This window comes from Engystomops pustulosus, chromosome 5 (assembly GCF_040894005.1).
Source record: "Engystomops pustulosus chromosome 5, aEngPut4.maternal, whole genome shotgun sequence".
Taxonomy (NCBI): Eukaryota; Metazoa; Chordata; class Amphibia; order Anura; family Leptodactylidae; genus Engystomops; species Engystomops pustulosus.
This window is the reverse complement of record NC_092415.1, coordinates 72763337-72783622: the sequence shown is the minus strand read 5'-3', so window position 1 is coordinate 72783622 and position 20286 is coordinate 72763337. Positions and strand designations below refer to the sequence as shown.

Sequence of the window (20286 nt, the reverse complement as noted above, 5' to 3'; positions counted from 1 at the left end):
CTCATTGAGGCCCTAAAATATCTTGAAGTTTTCCAGGTAAAGGGGGACTTTAACATATTAGGTATAAATGCACAAAATTTGCCATAAATCTCTTGTGTAATCCCTTATAAAGCAGTGTCACAGTCCTTTTTACAGTGTCCTTTAACATGAAAACCTGGTTTTTAGGAAATGAGGACAAGGGGGGTAAGGGACATTTAATTGTCTGTGCAGCCAAAGCCTACAGAGGCTCTGGTGACACCCCCGAAGCACTTGCAGCTCTTTGACATATTTTTAGAACATAATTTTTAGGAAAAGGAGACCATAAGAAAGGATTATACAGACGGATTCTGAATTGGGGCATAAAGAGGAGTCATGGATGCTGCTTTATAAGGTAGGAATCAGACGGTAGATTTCCTTTAAACAACTAACAGGAGAAGACTAGACACAGTCTTAAGATGCAAGAGATTTATTTATTTACTATATAACATTTTGTGTACAGCGTGTATAAAATATGATCCAGCGAGTAAAAATTTTTTAAAAATAAATGTACAATCAAATATTGGAACCAAAATATGTGTAAAATATATACAAGAATAAATAGCATAAGATTATTTCTTCAAATCTAAAATTGAAACAACAAATACAACTGGGAATCTTTGAAGGCAACAGGTTTATTAATATAGAAGTAGGAGATGTCACAGACATTTAAAAAAAGTATCTATCCAATTAACTAAAAAGACGGAAATGGGCCAGCCACTTTCCAAACACAGGTAGGTACGTTTTTTCGATAATAATACAAAACAAAAGTCTGCAGTGCTTTCTACCAGTAGAAGAGTTAAACTTCAATATAAACTGAGTGTATGTGTGTGCATATGTACATACACATAACACAATTATAGATACAAAAACAGAACAGCTTATATACACATATACACATATGTACAACTCAAATACATACATATATATATTTAGAGGGCAACAAATACTGTATACAACAGAAACTAAAGCTCTATCAAGAATTAAGAAAATTACCACTGAATGGGCTCCCAAATAACAACCATCACGAGTTGCTTAATTTTTTTTTTAAATGGCCTTAAAAATAAAAGCTTGTATCTTATTAGCTCCAATAGGCCAATCCACCACTTGTCCATTGCATTTATCATGAAATACACCTCAAACCCTCAAAAAAAAAAGCTATATAGAAGTACCTGAGAAGTGAAAAGCAAAAATTGTACATACAATGAAAGCTCTAGTCATTAACTGAAATATATAGCACCTCAATGACAAAAAATGGTGGAATGATACTTAGTGAGTCCCTTCTATATTTACATTTAGTATACTCTAGTCAGTGGTAGATCATCGGAAAACATTGGTTATGCCACACTGCCAATCTCCAGACGATTCCTGGACAACTTCTTCCAAATCAAGTGTTTGTGTTAAGTCTTCCCCACCTTCATCTTCTTCATCTTGGTGCATAGAAACCTCCTCTATAAGATCTGTAAAAGAGATAACATGTATTAGTTAGCCAAGATTGGACAGATAAGTAATGACTAGGATACATGGTTGTCCCATAATCAAGACTATCACCTATGCACTAGATAGGTGTTAAATGGAACCTGACAGCAGAAATCGGTCTAATAAACCACTAGCAGTATGTTGCCAAGCAGCTAAACACCATCCAAATCATGTTTCTATAATTTCCCATGGTGATGGCATTATCCAGAAAATCATCTTTGAAGTGAGATGTAAATTGAGTGTATCAAGTCAAGTCAAGAGGCCAAGAGTTTAGCACTGAAGTAAAGCTCTCCCTGCCTCAGAACACCATCTCTGCTTTGATTTACATCACCTACCAAGCTTCAGGAGAACCGGTTAATGATAATCTCTGACATCTTGGGCATCAAATATAGCAAAGGTGTCATTCTCAAGGAGAGCTTGACTTCAGTGCTGAGCTCTCCACTTCTGTAACTCTCACTTCAAAGCTGAGTTTCTGTATAATGCCACCATTCTGGGCCATGGAAGAAATGTGATCTTATAAATACTTATTTTCTTGACAATATAGTGGTTTAATAGGTCAATATCTGCTGACAGGTTTAATAAGAATGGGGGTCTAGATTCCCCTGTATGAATAGTGTGATAGCAAGCATTGGTCAAAGTCCGTAGGACTGCTGAAAATTGCCAAGAACAAAGCAGTTTAAAGAAAATGTGCTCCAAAATTATTGGCATTCGAGGCATGGCAGGAGAACTGATAAATCACAGTCATTATAATAGTAAAAGATTTCTTTAAAGCAAGTGCTCAAACCTGGGTAGGCATGGGTCCTTTTCATATGAAGCTTCATATTGCATTTCTGGGAGAAAGTCATGGAGCAGTAATCACACTTGTAAGGCTTTTCTCCAGTGTGCTTCTTCATATGCACCTGCAGTGCACTCTTCTGGTTGAAAGCTTTCTCACATAGCGTGCACTGAAAAGGACGCTCTCCTGCAAGCACATACAATGATCATGATGGAAAATCTCTACAAGTCCAAAATCATTTGTTTTCTTTTTTTACTTTATTCCAATAGAGTTCTTTTTATAATTGATGTGTGGCAGGAAGCAGATGTATTTGGAGTCTTTAGAGAAGCATTCCACTGAGATAATTATGTTACATCTTTTCTCTGAATGTCACATATTTTGTGTGAATAGAAAGTGCCCAGCACCAATAACTGTGAGACACCAGCTTAATGTAGGTACCTGCTCAGAAATGCACACAACAGGACATATTTACTAGTCCTGTAGAAGACTAAGGCAGTGTAAATATTGTTGCTTACGGTTTTAGTTCTTTTAAAAAATACATTAATTTTAATTGAAAGTTTTATGATAATATAAAGAGTACACAATAAGAAGGAGGAATACAAAAGGGTGGGGGATCAGGAGGGTGGGATGTGGGGGATTGGTGATCAGAAAAAAAAATACTGTATACCCTCTAGAATAAGCCAATTGCCGTGTTGTTGCGCCTAGATGTGCCTGTGCCCGCACTGCTCGGAAGACACCAGGAGCCGCAAGGAGAAGAGGACCTTTGGGGAGCGCCGGAGGGTAAGTAAGTAGGGTAAGTAAATTTATTATTTTAAGGAGGCTGTGCTGGGCATTATTTTCTGTGGGGGGAGGGGCTGTGTTGGGTATTATTTTTTCCTGTGGAGGGGGTTGTGCTAGACGGTCTTTTCCTGTTAGGGGCTGTGGAAAACATATTATTGCTGGGGGGGGGGGGGCTGTGCTGGCTATGTTATTGCTGAGGTGGGCTGTGCTGCTGGACATTTTATTACTGAGGGGAATGTGCTGGGAATTTTATTAAATTTTAGTCAACTTGTAGGTATATACGGTAAATACAATAGCTATAAGTATTAATAGCCATTCAGCAATAATAATCAGGTTAGCACATAAATGTCCGTTAGATACAGTTTTCTGGAACATGGAAAAGCACAACACATAGGTGCCTCCTGGTTAGCTGAGATGGGTAGAGAAGAGTCCAAAAGACCTACATCCCATATGAAAGTTTTTTTCCCTTTTAACTTTTTAGTTTAAGTTTATATCTAAGATGGCTTACTTTGCACTAGAATTCTGTGCCAAAATTTTGACACACACAGCTGCATATTATAGGGGTTATTTGGTATCCGACAGTTTATTAAATTTATTTTTTAACACAGGCTCAGCTCACCCACTGCACGGGTGGTTATGTGCTGTCAACATTAAGTCACTACTGAGAAGTCTGAGACCTCTGTAAATGTTACATTCCCTGAGGCCCATATAGAAAAAAAATTCCAGGCAACCCCTTTATTCCACAGCCCATTTAATAAGCACAAACGGTTTTCATGAAGACAGCACAAAAATGTGTACATGAGTTTTTTTGCTGCATTTTATTCAGTATATTAAAAGGGAATCTGTCAGCAGAAATTCATCTAATAAACCACTACCAGTATGTTGCCAAGCAACTGAACACTTTCCAGATCGTGTTTATTTCATAACCCAGTGTGGTGGCATCATCCAGAAAATCAACTTTGAAGTGATGTAAATTGGTGGCAGAGATTTTAACACTGAATTCAAGCTCTTTCTTCCACAGAAAGCCCCATTCACTGTAACTGATGGTCCTGTGTCCAGAGACATCACTAACCAGATCTCATGAAGACAGATGCACAATGTCAATCACAGTGGAGGAGGTATCCAGCGCTCCTGACTTTATACAAACTCTACTCCTCCCTGACTTTATACAACCAATTTATATCTCACTTCAAAGTTAATTTTCTGGATGATGCCATCACACAAAAACTTGAAGTTATTACACGGTTTGACAATATACTGGTAGTGGTTTATTATACCAATTGCTAATGACAGGTTCCCTTTAAACATACAGAATGAAATAAATTCACAGAATGCTTCTATTGCCTGGAATAAATCTTCCCGGCAACATGCTCTCTGACGATGAAATTTCTTATTAATTGAAATTGAGGTCAACGTCTAATTAATCTAGAAGACATGAATGACTACAGACAAGCTTTTTGAAGACATGTCAAAGAAGCTTACGGCCTGGTTGGCTGTCTGATGTCCTCCCTTATCAGGGTTACAATCAATGAACATTTTCTGCATTGCTTTTTGTAATATATTGATAACATGGCTCATCACTTCTATCACCTTTTACACACTGATTATTTGCAGTTCTTAGTTATGGCTCTCCACATACTATTTGCTGAAAGTTTCAAAGTTAATGACCATTTACTAATCATAACTGGATAATAATAAAATTACACCAACCTTCTACGGCTCGTACAAAGGTTAGCTCTAGCTAGTAGTCAACAAGGTACATTCTGAATGTGTCAAAGTTATAAAGTCAATATCTACAGAGTTTTGATATAGCACAAGCAACATTTTCCCCATTTGTGCTTAAAAGGGAACCTACCATAATTAGCAATGTGCTTCACTAGCAGGCAGCATGTTACATAGCTGGAAAATTCAATGTATTTTTTTCTATTTGTATGTAACAGCTAAGATTTCATTGAATCAATAATTGCTTTGTATGTGTCGCTGTCATTTTGTAAGAGGTTTATAGCTCCTGTTGTAAGCAGTCAATTACCAATAAGGCCACCCACCAGACTCCTAATTATAGACCATGCAGGAATTTAGGTCAATATTGAATACAACTTACGGTATATTCAATCTTTTCCTGCAGATTGTACACATCGGCAAAGAGCCTTCTGCTCAGTAATCTGTACATCAGACAAAATTCAGTCTTAGGGAATAAACCAGGTTATCAATGAAACCTCCAAAATGAAAGACTGGCTGACTGATGGAGATCCCACTACAGGCTGATGGAATAATGCTAGTAGACAGTGGAAATATTGAGCTGAATCAATCTTCTTAGCTGAATGCTGTTGCTTCCCTTGGGTGGCGAAAAATGGGGATTTATGAGCACTGCTAAGTGGAGATTACTATAGATGATGCTGATGGAAAGTTTCTGAACATTTGACACCAAGCTAAATAGGCTGGAGGAGACCTAAATGATCAGAATCATGCACCCCACTATACTGAAAGACTGTGATGCAGATAAATACAATGACTAGCAATATTCATCTAAGAACCAATAATGAGATCACTGAGGAATTAAGCAAGTTATAACAGTCAGAGAGTTAGTGCTAGGTCAGGTCTTATGCTGCCACACAATGCATACAGAAAGAGTGTATGAATACTCAGTTTCCTTTATATGTAAATAGGAAAAATTGGAATACATTACACCAGCATTAATTATGATAGATAGAAAAGGAACCTTTCAAAGGACTTACATCGACAGTCAACATTCAGGCACAATAAGAAGCCTAAGGAATTACAACACTTGACTGTACCTGATATTGTTACTAAAAACCCTGATTATCTGGACAAAGCTTCCAGCAGAAGTGCCCCTTCCTTAGCCTTCATAAGAATATGAGGCACAGTCCTTAGCTGCAGTTTCACTATTACTGTGTTGTATGTTAATTTGGATCTACAACTACTCTGCCATTTTCTTTAAGTACATACTCATTATCTTGTAACATTGTACTTTTCTGCTTTGCCTTCTCATATCCCAGCCTATTTAAAGTTATTGCTTGTATGTGTAAATGTATGCATGCACAAAGTAAAACAGGGATAAAGACTGGGAAAATTGAAGCAATTATGGGAGAATACATTGCATCTTCCAAAAGCATCATGAATAAGCTCTCCTTCTGAGAACACTGCAAACTGTTTTTTTTTTCTACTAAATGACATTTATTAAGAAGATGAAAGCTTAGGGAATTGTTAGAATATGAAGCTTGCACATTTATGCAGACAGTGAAATGATACTGAGGGCTTTATAAAGGTTCTTCAGCAGAATGCAGCTACATAGCAAATTCATTTTGGAAAATTCTTCAATGTGAAGGGAAAGTAAAATTCTCCTAAAAGGCTCATCACCTGTCTGTCAGTAGGACCATTGAAAAACAGTCCGAGAACACTAGATTTAATAAGTAATATCATAGCTGGAGTTTACAAGCAGCACAGGGTGGAACATGGGCACTTGTCTTATTCAGCCGGACAGAGCCATTTGACTGCAAGCACAGCATGGCCGGAAGATACTTTAGGAAGTCTAAGCCTCCTGATGTATCCACCGAGGTGGCGGGGGCTGGGGCTTCATTATGCGCTGGTGTGGGTTAAATCTCCCCCCTATATCTGAAGAAGTTATGAGCAAATTATTTTGACATAGGAGCTGACCACACAAGAGGTTTATACTGACAAGCTTCTACTCATATGTTAAAAATCCCACATTGACTGATTTTATCAGGAGCAAGATGAATGATCAATATATTAATTTACACAGTTCTTCTAGCCATCTTATCTGGTGATCTAGTTTCAAAGCTCCAGTTTCAATGCTTTTGGTCAATAACTTTAGATAGAGATTGTACCACTCCAGTCATTTCTCCAATGTGGTGCTTCTTACACCTCAGTAGCACTCCAGGGGCATAACTACAGAGGTAGCAGCCAAAGCAGCTGCTATGGGGCTTGGAGTGTCAGTGGCCCCATCACCTGACATGAAATGTTGTATTCGTATGCCTTCAGAGGACACACTAGTAAGTTGTTCTTGGGGCATGGGCAGCAGCCACCATGACGTCACTGGTTGTAAGACTTCACTGCACAGTCATTCTCTGTGCTGGGGCTTAAAGGGTGTTTTTTATCCTGCTGGCTTCTGCACTCAGAGAGCCAGCTGTGCCACTTAAAGGGGTTTTCCCACAAAGCCAAGTTGGGCCCAATCCACGGGATAGGGCCTAACTTTCTGATCAGTGGGGTCTCAGTGCCGAGACCAGCGCAGATCACAAGAACGAGAGGTCTGACAGTCTCTATGGAGCTGACAGAAATCAGCAAGCCCTGTGTTCATCATTTGCAGGGGGTCTCAGCGCTGAGACCCCCCTGATCAGCATCCTGTGGTTGGGCCCTAACTTTGCTTCATGGGAAAACCCCTTTAAATCACCAGGCAACCTCATAGTCTGCAACACTAAAGGCAGCTTTGAGGGTCCTGTTACTATCCCCTCCCCCACCCAAAAAGGTCAGTGTTGTGGCTCTAGCATTGCTGAATATTCCCTTCTGCAGCATCTACATAGGTCAGGACAGATAGGAGGAGTACACTGCAGCCACAGTTCTTAGAGCAGTCCAGGAGTCTTGCAGTCTTGCATCCTCAGTTTCATGCTGATGCCTTCCACAGAACCTATATACCCCCACTCCTTCATTACAAGATATCACATATGGAAAAGCACATATGTGCACATTTTTTGTGCTGAAAAACTCGGCTTATAAACAAGTATATACGGTAATAGAGGGAATTCTAAAAAGGAGATTTCATACTCTATCTGTTGGGGCTAGTAGCTTAAATAGGTAAAATCTGGTGACAGGTTCCCTTTAACAATAAACTGTATATAGATAAAATCTTATTATTCAAACTTTCATACATACATATTTATATTATATCCAAACTTTCAAACACAAACTGCTCTGCTACATACCATTTCTTGTATGTAACTGGATGTAATTGGATGACCTGAAGCATGTGATTAGCCACATGGTTATGACATCACTCAAGGCCCTAGAGGTTTTTTACAGATATTCTCCTGCACAAAGTAGCTACTGATCAGGAGCATGCACATCAGCTAGTAACTCCTGCTAGAGAATTCCTTATTTTATCTTGGTGCAGAACTAGGCAAATGTTTTTATACTTTTACAATAGTACTTTAATGACAGAATAATAATTAAGGCGTAAAAAAAACCTAAAAAAATCCTGTAAAAATACAGTATGACCTCAACCTGTCCACACACTTTTTGTCTATATGGTTTTTCCAACCATAATGAACAATAAAATTTCAAATACAATATTCTGTACTTATACTATACCTGTATGAATGCGGCTGTGCCGTTCAAGCTGACTTGGCTTAGCAAATGCCTTATCACACGTATCACACTTAAATAATTTTGGCATCTGAGAACTTCGTGAGGGACCAGGCTGATGTGTCTGCATGTGCTCCTATCCATACGTGGAAATATATGATACACAATAAAAATGATAAATAAATATTATTGATATTTTTAAACTTTTTTTGTCAAGTGAATATATTTGTATATAATAAAAAACAAGAACTGCTCAATTTGTCAAAAGAAAAATGTAAATTCAATAATTATTGCAGTAGTAGATTTTTATCATTTCTCTTTGGAATCTCCTCCATTCTTTTCTTCTGTTGCATCCGGTAACCATCACTAACTCTATGAACCATATAGAGACCTGAAGGTGGACTGGACAGTCCAATATATGTTCTCTATGTATTCCAAGTAAATGCTCAGTAAGAATACATACAGAAACTGACTAACCCCTCCTGACTATTTTGTAGTGTCACAGTACAGGTCATGTGGTGAGGAGCTGAGAGATGAGGAATGAAGCTACTGTTAAAGGGGATGTCCAGGTATTTAAACATTTAATATACTCCTGTGGATGTTTTAAAAATAACAAAGAGAATATACTTACCTCTCTCCCTGCTTCCGTTCAGCTATGGCAGCAGCCGTCACTGCCAAGTTCTTGTTTACAGAAGCCAGCGGTGCGATGCCCCCCACACCCTTGAGGCCTATTACTGTATTAGTTTCAGGCGGGCGGCTGTGGTCGTGATTGCACTGCTGGCTATTGTACACAAAGAGGGAACCAGCAGTGACAACGAGTTTAACAGGAGCAAGGAGAGAAGTAAGTATATGCTCTTTATTATCTGAAAAGCCTTTATTATTTTTATAAAATTGTTATTGGCAGGTGTAGTTAAAGTATAATAATAGTGCACAGTGAGAAAACTCCTTTTATAGGAGTACCTTTATGCTATAGGAGTACTATACTAGGTGTAGTTTGAACAAGGATTCAAATTGGGTTATGTGTATAAAAAAAAAAGAAGAAGCTGAAGTGATCTGCTTCCGCGGCCTCATGTACATGATCATATGCCTTTTGAGGACTCATTTTTTCTGGCCGCAAAATTGGGCTATTTGTCAACCGTATATAACCCATATGCCATCACAAACTGTTCGTATCCGCAAAAACATATGGTGGGCTTGGAACTACAAGACCTGTTCTAGGAAACCTATCGCAAACCGGGTCGTATGTAAACCATTTTATTTTTATACTCCCATAGACTTCTATGGGGAGATTGTACTAAAAAAAACTTCGGGACAAGTTCTTTTTTTTTTTTTACGTTGCGGTGAGATATACGGTGACCAGATACATAGCCATACTTCCTATTAAAGTCTGAGTAGCCATTTCTTTAGACGCATAAACTTGCTGTGGCCACTTTTATGTGTAAAAAAATTAGACCCTATACATGAAGAGGCAGCATCGGTGGTAGCAGTAGCAGTGGTTTTCGACCTCCAGATGAGAAGAGGTTGAGTGAGGAAGAACAACAGTTTGAGTTGGTACAAAATGGGAACAGAGAGCGAGGGGAGCGAGTGAGGACAGGAATGGATTGTTATAGTGTGTAATTAATGATTTGGTAATTTAAGTTCTGTACTCTACTCAGATTTGCTGGTTGAGTACAGTACATTAATGTTTTGAGCTATACTGCAAGAGCTGATAGCATTGATAGGAAGGGAGAGGAGGAGCAGTACAAAGAGTCTACTGCTTCTTGGGATTTCTAGTTTCATCATTTAAACAAACAGTACAGAAAATAAATCTTAGAAACAGGAAACTCAGAAAACCTCTTTAAATGAAAATAATTTAGGATAAACTTAGAAAAAAAACTGTTTTAAATGTCAGAGGTTGATTTTCTTCTTAACGTAATAGATGGAGCCTTACCTTCAAATGGGATGCCCGCTTGAAGGCTTTGTTGCATAGGTGACACACATGAATCCGTTCTTTCCCATGAGCTTCTTTGTTGTGTTCTGCCAATGTAGAAGCCGAAGGAAAGTAATGGTTGCAATCAAAACACTGATGTATGCGTTCTTGCTTTTCTGTATCACTGTTTTTTTCCATCTGAGTGTCATCTGTAACCTATAACATAAAAGACCTCAAGTGACTTTCAAAAGTAAAAGCATAGTAACATACACCTGAAAAATACAAAAGGTCATATAACGGTGGCTCAGATTATAAATTACTTTGTGCCCAATCGTGGATATAATATTAAATATTAATATTAAATATTACTGCGGACCCAAAAGTGTTTTGCCTGTTTAGGAAGGGTCTATGATGGTATAGTCATCACTTCAGAAGATCTGGAACTCCTTTCATTGGCTGGGGCAATTACTAGACATGTATTAATGTTTCGCTGTCATTACTCTGTAATCTGCTATCAGACAAGAACACACATACACAGAAATGATGGTGGACATTGGAAATCACTTTTCATATTAAAAATCCTAACCAAGTAATATTTGATTCTGGCTCTGACCGACAGCAGCTATAATAATGTTACATGTGTAGGAAGAAAAGGGCACCAATATCATTTCCACGTCTTTTATGTCGTTATTAGATATTCCGTTCCTAATATTTATTTATTTTGGACAATTTTTAACATGATAAAACACTTTTCCGCAATGAAATAGCTAGTTCTATCCGTCTTACATAGGCTTCAGGATAATACCTGGTAATTGAGGTCACCGGTATTGCTGGAGGGCTGTGCTGCATGGCTGACCAATATCACCTGCTGTGTGCCGGCTCCACTTTGTCCGGATAAGCTGTTATCAGACAAAATACCAGGGAACTGCTGACTCTGTTGGAAAAATAAACAAATGCAAAGTGGATAATTCTTATTAATAAAAATATGATGGCTGTAAAAGATGTACTTTAAAGTTATACATTGGGCGTTCATTTATAGGAGCCATAGTACTGTAATTACAAAACTACATCGCTATAAATGTCAGTAAACTTATATCATGTCTTGTTTATAGCATAGTATTTCTCTCTTTCAATGCTTTTTATTAAAGCAGTATTAAATATGTGCAGAATAATAATTATGCACATTGATCCCATCATTTTGCAAATAGAAACTATACCAAAGTAGAAAAATAAAAATCATAAGACATGTGGATGTAGCTTAGGATAGCGCCTCACAAGAATGGGGCTATAAAAGGGGCAATGTAGCATACCTAAAGCATCACTACTAGCCAATGCTTTTCTAAAGGGGGCGCATGAGACGGAGATTGATGTCCGGCTCCGCATACCAAGACACGTGGCCGCCCAACACCCATAACCATGCACAATACTAGTCTATGAGGGCCATGAGCTGGCTGCCGTTTGTATAGTCATCTAATGGTCAACATTTATGCTCCTGTGCATGTAGCCTTAGGGTAAATTCACATGAAGGTATGAAAACAGATGTGTATGCATGTAGCATACGGCCCCATTTATCTCAATGGGCAATACATCCATCCATTTAGAAGGCCTTATTGTCCACTGTACCTAGAGTCACAGAAAAATAAAGAGCATGTCCTATTTTTTCATGTATTTCTGTTCCGTACACGCCATAGAAGTCTAGGGAAACATATAAAATACTTGTTGTGCACAGTATTCCATATATAGATGTGCAGTATCCAGAACCAGTTAGAAGTGCATTCTGTCAGCAAGCAAGTAGTCAGCTGTCCATCATTTGCCAGCCCACCGTATTTTATACGGATACGGTATTCCAGAGCTCCCTGACAGGCTGTAAATCCTTTTTCCACAGCACAGGACACATAGAATGTAATCTTGTCAATTTTTATTTTTAAAAACTGACCAGGTTTTAAAATTAAAAACTACAAGATTACATTCCATTTGTCTTGCGCTGTAGTAAAAGAATTTTCAACTTGCAGGGGAGCTCTGGAATACCGTCCATGTTGCAGTCAAATTCGAATTATAGAATTTAAACCAGTACTTCCTAGACAGCAGCGAACCATCTACCAAGGATATATGCAATTCGGGTATTGTAAGAGAAACAAACACCTGAAAACTATCAATCTTCTTGCCAATAGTCTGCACATGAAAGCGCTTTTTCTCTTTCTCTCTTCTATACACAATTGTCTTTCATACAGATTTGATACAGATATGGTGACATATGTGCTCATACGGATGAAAATTGCCACGTATATATGGATTCATACATCATGGAAATACAGGACTGAATCGTGTGAATACAGCCTTAAACTGTATAAACGAAACTACTCCTTGACAGCTCACTTTATTGTCATGGAGTAGTTGCATTTATAAAGCCCTACTATTACAATATGCCCTTTAACGTCAACAACAATGTTGAAGGCGCCCTTGGAGACAATGAGGGCCACGTCCACTTTTTTTTAGAAACAGAAATACACTTTCACATGTTATATCTGCCATGGTACCTCAGTTCTATTTAAGTGAATAGACATGGCCATGGACAATATTGGAGATGATTCGTGGGTTAACAAGGAAAATCGGAACTGCACCGTTTAACACACATATTCCTTTCATTGGTACAGTACTTTCAGATATCTCAGTGTCGTGATGTTTACTCTTCAGTCAGTTTCCATTTATGTATATTTTAGCCCAAAGTGTTTAACAGTATTAGAAAGCTATTATAGTTGTGAGTTGTTATGTTCTGTTAAAGACAGACAAAAGTATTATGCATGCAAAGCAGCCCTGTGAAATACATTAAGACACATAATAGTACACAAGAGCAAGTAAACAAAATTAGGGTTTATTGCTTTAGCTGCTATAATGCACCCATATGAGTACACATTTCGGAGACAGATAATGGTGGCAATGATATGCCTGTAGGCTTTGAGGAAGCCTCTGCATTACATGCTGAAAGTAGGATGGAACATGATGAATTATGGGGATAAAACATTTATTTAATTCTTAAAGGTTGGACTTGATGGATTTGCGTCTTTTTCCAGCCTTATATACTATGATACTATGAATTTAAAGAAAAATTAGTGTTATTTGCCATTCGGGGGAAAACATATATGTTTTGCTATGATTTCTACAGTGGTTTTCTGTGGGAAAATATTATCGTTCCTGGTAGAAACATTAAATATTCTGTGCCATGTTTAAGAGTTTTGTTTTTACAGCTTTCACTGCAAGGTCCAAATGACCCATGTCCTTTATTCTTTGCCACTGGCATGTTGATTTAAAAAAAAAATGCCTTTTTCGTGCATCTCAATAATTCCACGGATTTTTAAATGTGTCATTAACATTACCTGGTTCCCTGCTAGCAGTGTGCGGTGAGTTCCAAGGGGGTGGTGAGGGGAGGTTCAAACAGCACAAGTCAAGTTCTACTCAATGCCTCCTATCCTCACTCATTGTCCTTCCTTTGCCTCATCCCCTCCCCCATTTCCATCAGCTCAATGCCGCAAGCAATTCTTGTTTGAACTGCCAACCTCCACTGTACAGACATTTTGAAATTCACATGCCAGAGGCTCCAAGAACCAGTCGTTATGTAAAAATGTTCTTCCTGAAGAAGAATCCCTTTAAAAATTAAACATACCGCATGCCTCAACATAATTTTTGTTGAGTAGTTGTGAAAGAATTGAGATCATGTCAGTACCGAGAACTCTAACAATGACTGTCATGGACGTGCTTTACTGTGATCTAGCTGTACTGCATATGCGTAGCCATCTACCCACACAATATATCCTCTATTGCCATGTATTAATTGTATACCACATGTTCTGTACTTCCATTTACCAATACAATATATCCTCTATTGCCATGTATTAATATTATACCACATGTTCTGTACTGCCATCTACCCACGATATATATCCTGTACTACCATATACCAATAGTATACCACATGTTCTGTACTCATGTTCTCAAAAGTGCCGTGAGTGAGGTGGCACGCTGAGTCCAAGCCTTTCTACCCAGATGTCGGCAACCTCGGCACACACCCTAAGCCCATTTTCTTCGGCAGTGCTCCAGAAGCACCAAACATCTACTGGATAAAATCGTGAACATATGTGGACTTTCTCAACTTAAAATTTAAGCTAAGAACCTACAACTCTGCCCTTCACCTTCCTAAACAGGTCTATTTCACTGATCTAATATCCTAGATCTCTAATAATTCAAAAAAGGCTCAATACTCTTCACCCCTTTGTTCACCAAAGGTGCAGTTGTCACCTGTCACAGGCCTAGGTGCTGAAGATCTTGCTATAAAGATAAAATCAACTTGTCAGTAAATTTGTCAATTCCTCAGGAAATAATTTCTCCATTAACCCCTCTGGTACTTTTCACTACTCACTCTCTTCTTTTAATCCAGTCTCAGAGGAAGAAGTGTCCATGCGCCTCTCCTCTGCTCTCCCCACTACCTGCATCAGAGACCTCATCCCCTCACATCACGTACAGTACCTATCCCCAGCAGTCCCTTCTCAGCTCATCTGCAACATCTCTCTCTTTTCCGGTGTTGTTCCCTCTTCTTTCAAACAAGCTGTTGTGACCCCATTACTAAAGAAACCTTCCCTGCACCCGTCCAGTACTGTTAACTATTAACTAGTCTCTTGCCTCCCTTTCACCTCAAAACTCTTGGAATCCCCTCAACTATTTTCAGCTAACCCAATATCTCTCTGCTAACTCCCTTCTTGAACCCCTACAATCCTCTTTCTAAAGTTTCCAATGCTCACTGTTTTAGCCTCACTGCTAAACCAACAGGTGACTATTCTCTCCTAATTCTTCTGGATCTTTCGGCAACATTTGATACTGTAAACCACCAGCTCCTCCTCAGGATGCTTCGCTCCACTGTCCTAAAGGATACTCTACCCGTGGTTCTCTTCCATCTCTAGGACCACTCTTTCTGTGCATCTTTTTTTGGATCTCTCTTTTTTGCTCTTCCTCTCAAGGTCAGAGTTCCTGAGGGCTCAGTCCTAGGTCCTTTTTCTCTTTTCCCTCTATACTACCCCCATTGGACAAACTATCAGCATATTTGGTTTCCAGTATCATCTCTATGCTGATGATACCCAGCTATATACTTCTGCACGTAACATCATCCACGCCTTACTTCACCAGTGATCGTCTCTCTGCTACCTCTAAAATCATGTCCTCTCTCCTTGAAACTTAATGGGGCACATTTACTTACCCGGTCCCTCTGAGAGCACTAAGATTGTCCGCCCGATATCCTGCATGTGTTGCTTCCCCGCTTAGGTCTGCCGGAGTTCACCATCTTCTTCCCAGTGCATGTAAGTGCATTGGGTGCGACACAATTTGAATATTAAATCCCCCACTCAGTCCGAATCAGTCGGATCGTCCGACGGCCCAACACTCCCATTTCTGTCGCATGAAAGCCAGCGCCAAAATCCGATCGTGTGCGACACAATCCCCTTCTAAATCCCGGTCACAGCGGCACAAAAATCCTGAGAATGTTGGGAAGTCCGACGGAAATGCCATCTGCGAACCCTTAGTAAATAAGCCCCAATCTTTCTAAGAGGGAACTTGTTTTTTTAACCATCTACTATCCGAGTCTATCCTGACCTCTCCATCTGTCTGTGGGATCACGATAATCCAGAGGCAGCAGGCCCACTGTCTCAGGGTTGTGCTGCACCCTGAGAAACATCTCCACAACCTGCCCATTTCTTACAATTTAAACCTCTAAAATGCTAAATGTCACTCTGATTCACGCTCGCCTAGACTACTGTAACTCCCTACAAATAAGTCTTCACTAAACTCTCTTCTCTACAATCTATTCTTAATACAGCAACCAGGCTCGTCTTTAAGACCAAACGATACGCCGTCTGTGCCTGTCACTGAACTGGTTGCCCGTCTTCTTCTAAATACCGTTTAAAAGAATTACCCTCATTCCCAAAGCTCTGTATAATGCTGCACCTTCCTACTTCTCCTCTCATCACAGTATACCGCCTAACACGTGATCTTCAATCTGCCAGTCATCTGAGATCTAATCTCCACTGTAATCTGAACCTTACACATCCCCAGGACTGGACTTCACCAATTCTCTGAAATGCCTTTCCCCAGCCTATCACGTGAATACCAAACCTCCAAACTTTCAAATGTGTCTTAAAACATATCTATTTAGGCAAGCCTATCAAACTTGCCAACTGCATGAAATTTCAACTCTCTCTTTACCAACCCATCCTGTGACCTCCTCCTGTCTATTATACAGAAAAAAACAGATACCAAGCTACAGGTTTCTCTGTAGTCCCATTGACTTTGGACTCTGTACATACGATGATGGCTGATTCAAGCAGCATCATCTTTATTAAATTATTTTATTCTGTTCCCTTATAAAGAATGGCTGGACCAGTATACAAGCTCGTTACCTCTTGTGTTACCCCCTTCATTCTCATAGACTGTAAGCTCTTGCAAGCAGGGCCCTCACCCCTATTGCTCCATTTGACTGTTTGTACTCTGTAACGTATTCTTTTATTTATGTCCCCTATGAGTTGTAAAGCTCTGCAGAATATGATGGTGCAATATACAGATTATTATTATTATTATTACTACTACATCATCTGTTTTCCCATCTACCCATACTATGAATCTTTTAAAAGCTTCACCTTAGAGCCATGCAAACACTACTTATAGGTACCAGAGCTACACACATTGAACTACGTTATCTCTGCCAATTGTTCTCAGACAGAATAATTAATAAAACTCTATGCAACTTTGGAGTATTTCATGTGCCATTTGACTATTTTCTAGTTTGTTGTGCCATAGCGTTCCAGTCCATTGTTTATACATTGGAACATTTGCTTTTCCACAGCCTGCAGAGAATATGGTATGGCCCTCACATAATCAGGTTTAGTGGCCAAGCGTTTCCTGTCACTTTGATGGATTGGCTATTTGAGGATAAAAGACAGATGGTTTTATATAGAGCATTAAATTGTGAGGCTCAGTTCAAAAACTTATCAATAATTATATGTGAAGTGCATTGCTCACAGTTTTATTTTTCGCATGTACTACTTGTCCTGAAAAAAAAAAAAAACTTTAAAAATATAGCACTACAAGATCTACATCCTTCCAAGTCATCATTCAACCTGTTTTTTTTCTAAAAATATATTTGATAAGGTTAGTTGTTTACTTAAGCTGTGAGCACCAGGTGCTGTTTGTCAAAGTTGGCCAGCCAATAGTATTTTCTAAAACCTCAAATTGCATTTCCTACATACGAGACAAAATGACAACTTGATTAAGTGTCCTTACCCAGAAGCCTCTTTGAATTAGCACTAATGTCTTCAGCAGCTCCGAGACTTGGTTTCCACTTAAGATGACTTACTAGAAATGAATCTGTGCAAGCTGTGCCAATTAACATCTCCTCTCGACTGTTATTTTCAGGGACATATTGAACAATTAATTTATGTTCAGTCAATGCTTTACTATAATATCTCTCATTACTTTACTTTTACACCAATAATATCCAGATACAAAGCAGCCCTGCATAATGCTGCGCAGTAAATGAGACACAGCTGAGGGGATATCAATTAGATTTTTATGAGCCACGCACTTCTATTTTATTTTGCTTTTGAACAAAATATTATGGTGTGCTAAGAGTTGATATTGAAGATATTTAAGTCACAAACATGCATATTCTGTGTACACACATTACATGTATGTAAGCGCATATTTATTTCTTAAAGGGAACCTGTCCCCACATTATTCACAAATACACCTAGTGACAAGTTCCCATAGGGCCCTATTGACTAAATTACAGCCTTCTTTTAACTAAAATAGTTTTCCTCACTTCCCCATAAAATTAACTTTATGTTATACTGGCATCAGATGTGCCATGTCCTGCTTGGCCAGCCCTTTCCATCTACTCCTCTTCATGCCATAAGCCTCCTGCCTCCACCCCACTTATGTCATGTGACCAGGGCTATGCCATTTAAGGTCCTTTACCAAGTAACATTGACATCTACCTAATCAATGTATCTGATCACATGAAATGACAACATGCTTCTATGGTCTTCTACTCCTCCTCATCCTTCTTAGAGGATTGTTTTTGGCGCACGCGATCGGATTGGGGCGCATCAGCATGCACGCGCCGGAAATCGGGGGCGTGGCCAAACAATAACCCGACGGATTCGGAGAAACCGCCACATTTAAAAAAAAGGGTCGTGGGACACGCGCTTACCTTCATCAGGTATAGGATGATGCATTCCGGCGGACCTCGGGGAACTTCAGCGCAGCAGCGACATCTAGTGGATGTCGGAAGAACTTCCTAAGTGAATCGCTGGAAGACTCGAATCCACCACAGAGTACGCGCCGCTGGATCGCGAATGGGCCGGGTAAGTAAATCTGCCCCATTAAACACCAAGACGGAGCGTCTAGCACAGCCAAAGTGTGTGCGAGCCAATGCACAAGATACAATATCAAACCAAACAAGAGGAAAAGAATGCATCAAAAGGCTCATGGGATCATACACAAACATATCAAATTTTATTAGTACATGACAGACAATTCACAACACTGATTAAAAACATTTAAAACACATAATATACAGACCAAAAAATTGTACAGTGACCAGGTATTGGTACACGGTAACTGCCCACTGTCAATCACTAAGTAGTGATGTTAAACCTCCCAATTGAGTCTCAGCCTGAACATGACAGTAAATGAGAAAGGGTACCAAGCATGCTAAATGCACAGAAAAAGGTCCAAAGATCTGTGTATACACAAGGCTGAAGAATTTGACTCCCCGCTTATATGACAGTTCTAGTCCTAAAGGTGCTAGTTATATGGTAAACGTGACATAGTATCAAGAAGAGAGTAAAAATGCAGTCCAAGTATTACCACCAATGAGCCGGCATACAGTGGGAGGAGGTTGATCAAGACAGGGGCGACAGGCTCCCCGCGCGTTTCGTCGCCAAAAGGGTGACTTCCTCAGAGGTATAGAGCCCTAAACAAGCGTGGCTCACCTTATATACAGTCCCCATGTGGTTTGCCACCCAGACGGCGTCTTACCGGGTCAACGGCGCATGACTGGAAGTTGGTCCGCATATACCGGAAGTAGCCCAAATACATAGCGCATGCGCATCCCCGGCCGTAGCCACAAACTTCTTTGTATTCGTATCGTTTAGCATGCCTCGCCGTTGCCAAGGTAACATTCCAAACATCTTGACCCCGGCCGGGGATGCGCATGCTCTATGTATTTGGGCTACTTCCGGTATACGTGGACCAACTTCCGGTCATGCGCCATTGACCCGGTGGCAAACCACATGGGGACTGTATATAAGGTGAGCCACGCTTGTTTAGGGCTCTATACCTCTGAGGAAGTCGCCCTTTTGGCGACGAAACGTGTGGGGAGACCGTCCCCTCTGCTAATTGGTGGTAATACTTTGATTGCTTTTTTACTCTCTTCTTGATACTATGTCACGTTTACCATATAACTAGCACCTTTAGGACTAGAACTGTCATATAAGCGGGGAGTCAAATTCTTCAGCCTTGTGTATACACAGATCTTTGGACCTTTTTCTGTGCATTTAGCATGCTTGGTACTCTTTCTCATTTATTGTCATGTTCAGGCTGAGACTCAATTGGGAGGTTTAACATCACTACTTAGTGATTGACAGTGGGCAGTTACCGTGTACCAATACCAGGTCACTGTATTTTTTAGTCTGTATATTATGCGTTTGAAATGTTTTTAATCAGTGTTGTGAATTGTCTGTCATGTCCCAATAAAATTTGATATATGTTTTTGCATGATCCCATGAGCCTTTTGATGCATTATTTTCCTCTTGTTTGGTTGGAGCAGGTGAGGTAGAGACTGTGTTCAGAGAAATCAACAGTGTCAGCGTCAGTGAGGAGGGGGGATAGCCTGACTGTATACTGCAGCTCCCTGCCTCTCTGACTGGAACAGAGGACTTAATAAAAGGCT

At 39.6% G+C, this 20286-nt stretch overlaps 1 protein-coding gene across 4 annotated transcripts in view; it reads right to left on the bottom strand.

Moving 5' to 3' along the window:
- Window positions 1-482: 482 nt before the first annotated feature.
- Window positions 483-20286, bottom strand: part of ZNF236 (zinc finger protein 236) — a 95654-nt gene continuing 75850 nt past the window's right edge. For all 4 annotated transcript variants that reach the window (XM_072152357.1, XM_072152359.1, XM_072152360.1 and 1 more), the window contains exons 29-33: window positions 11101-11229; window positions 10317-10511; window positions 8393-8522; window positions 2279-2455; window positions 483-1475 (exon numbers count right to left, since the gene is read on the bottom strand). In XM_072152357.1, coding sequence (XP_072008458.1) covers window positions 1336-1475; window positions 2279-2455; window positions 8393-8522; window positions 10317-10511; window positions 11101-11229 — 771 coding nt within the window. In that variant the 3' untranslated portion in view covers window positions 483-1335. The remainder of the gene's footprint in view (window positions 1476-2278; window positions 2456-8392; window positions 8523-10316; window positions 10512-11100; window positions 11230-20286) is intronic.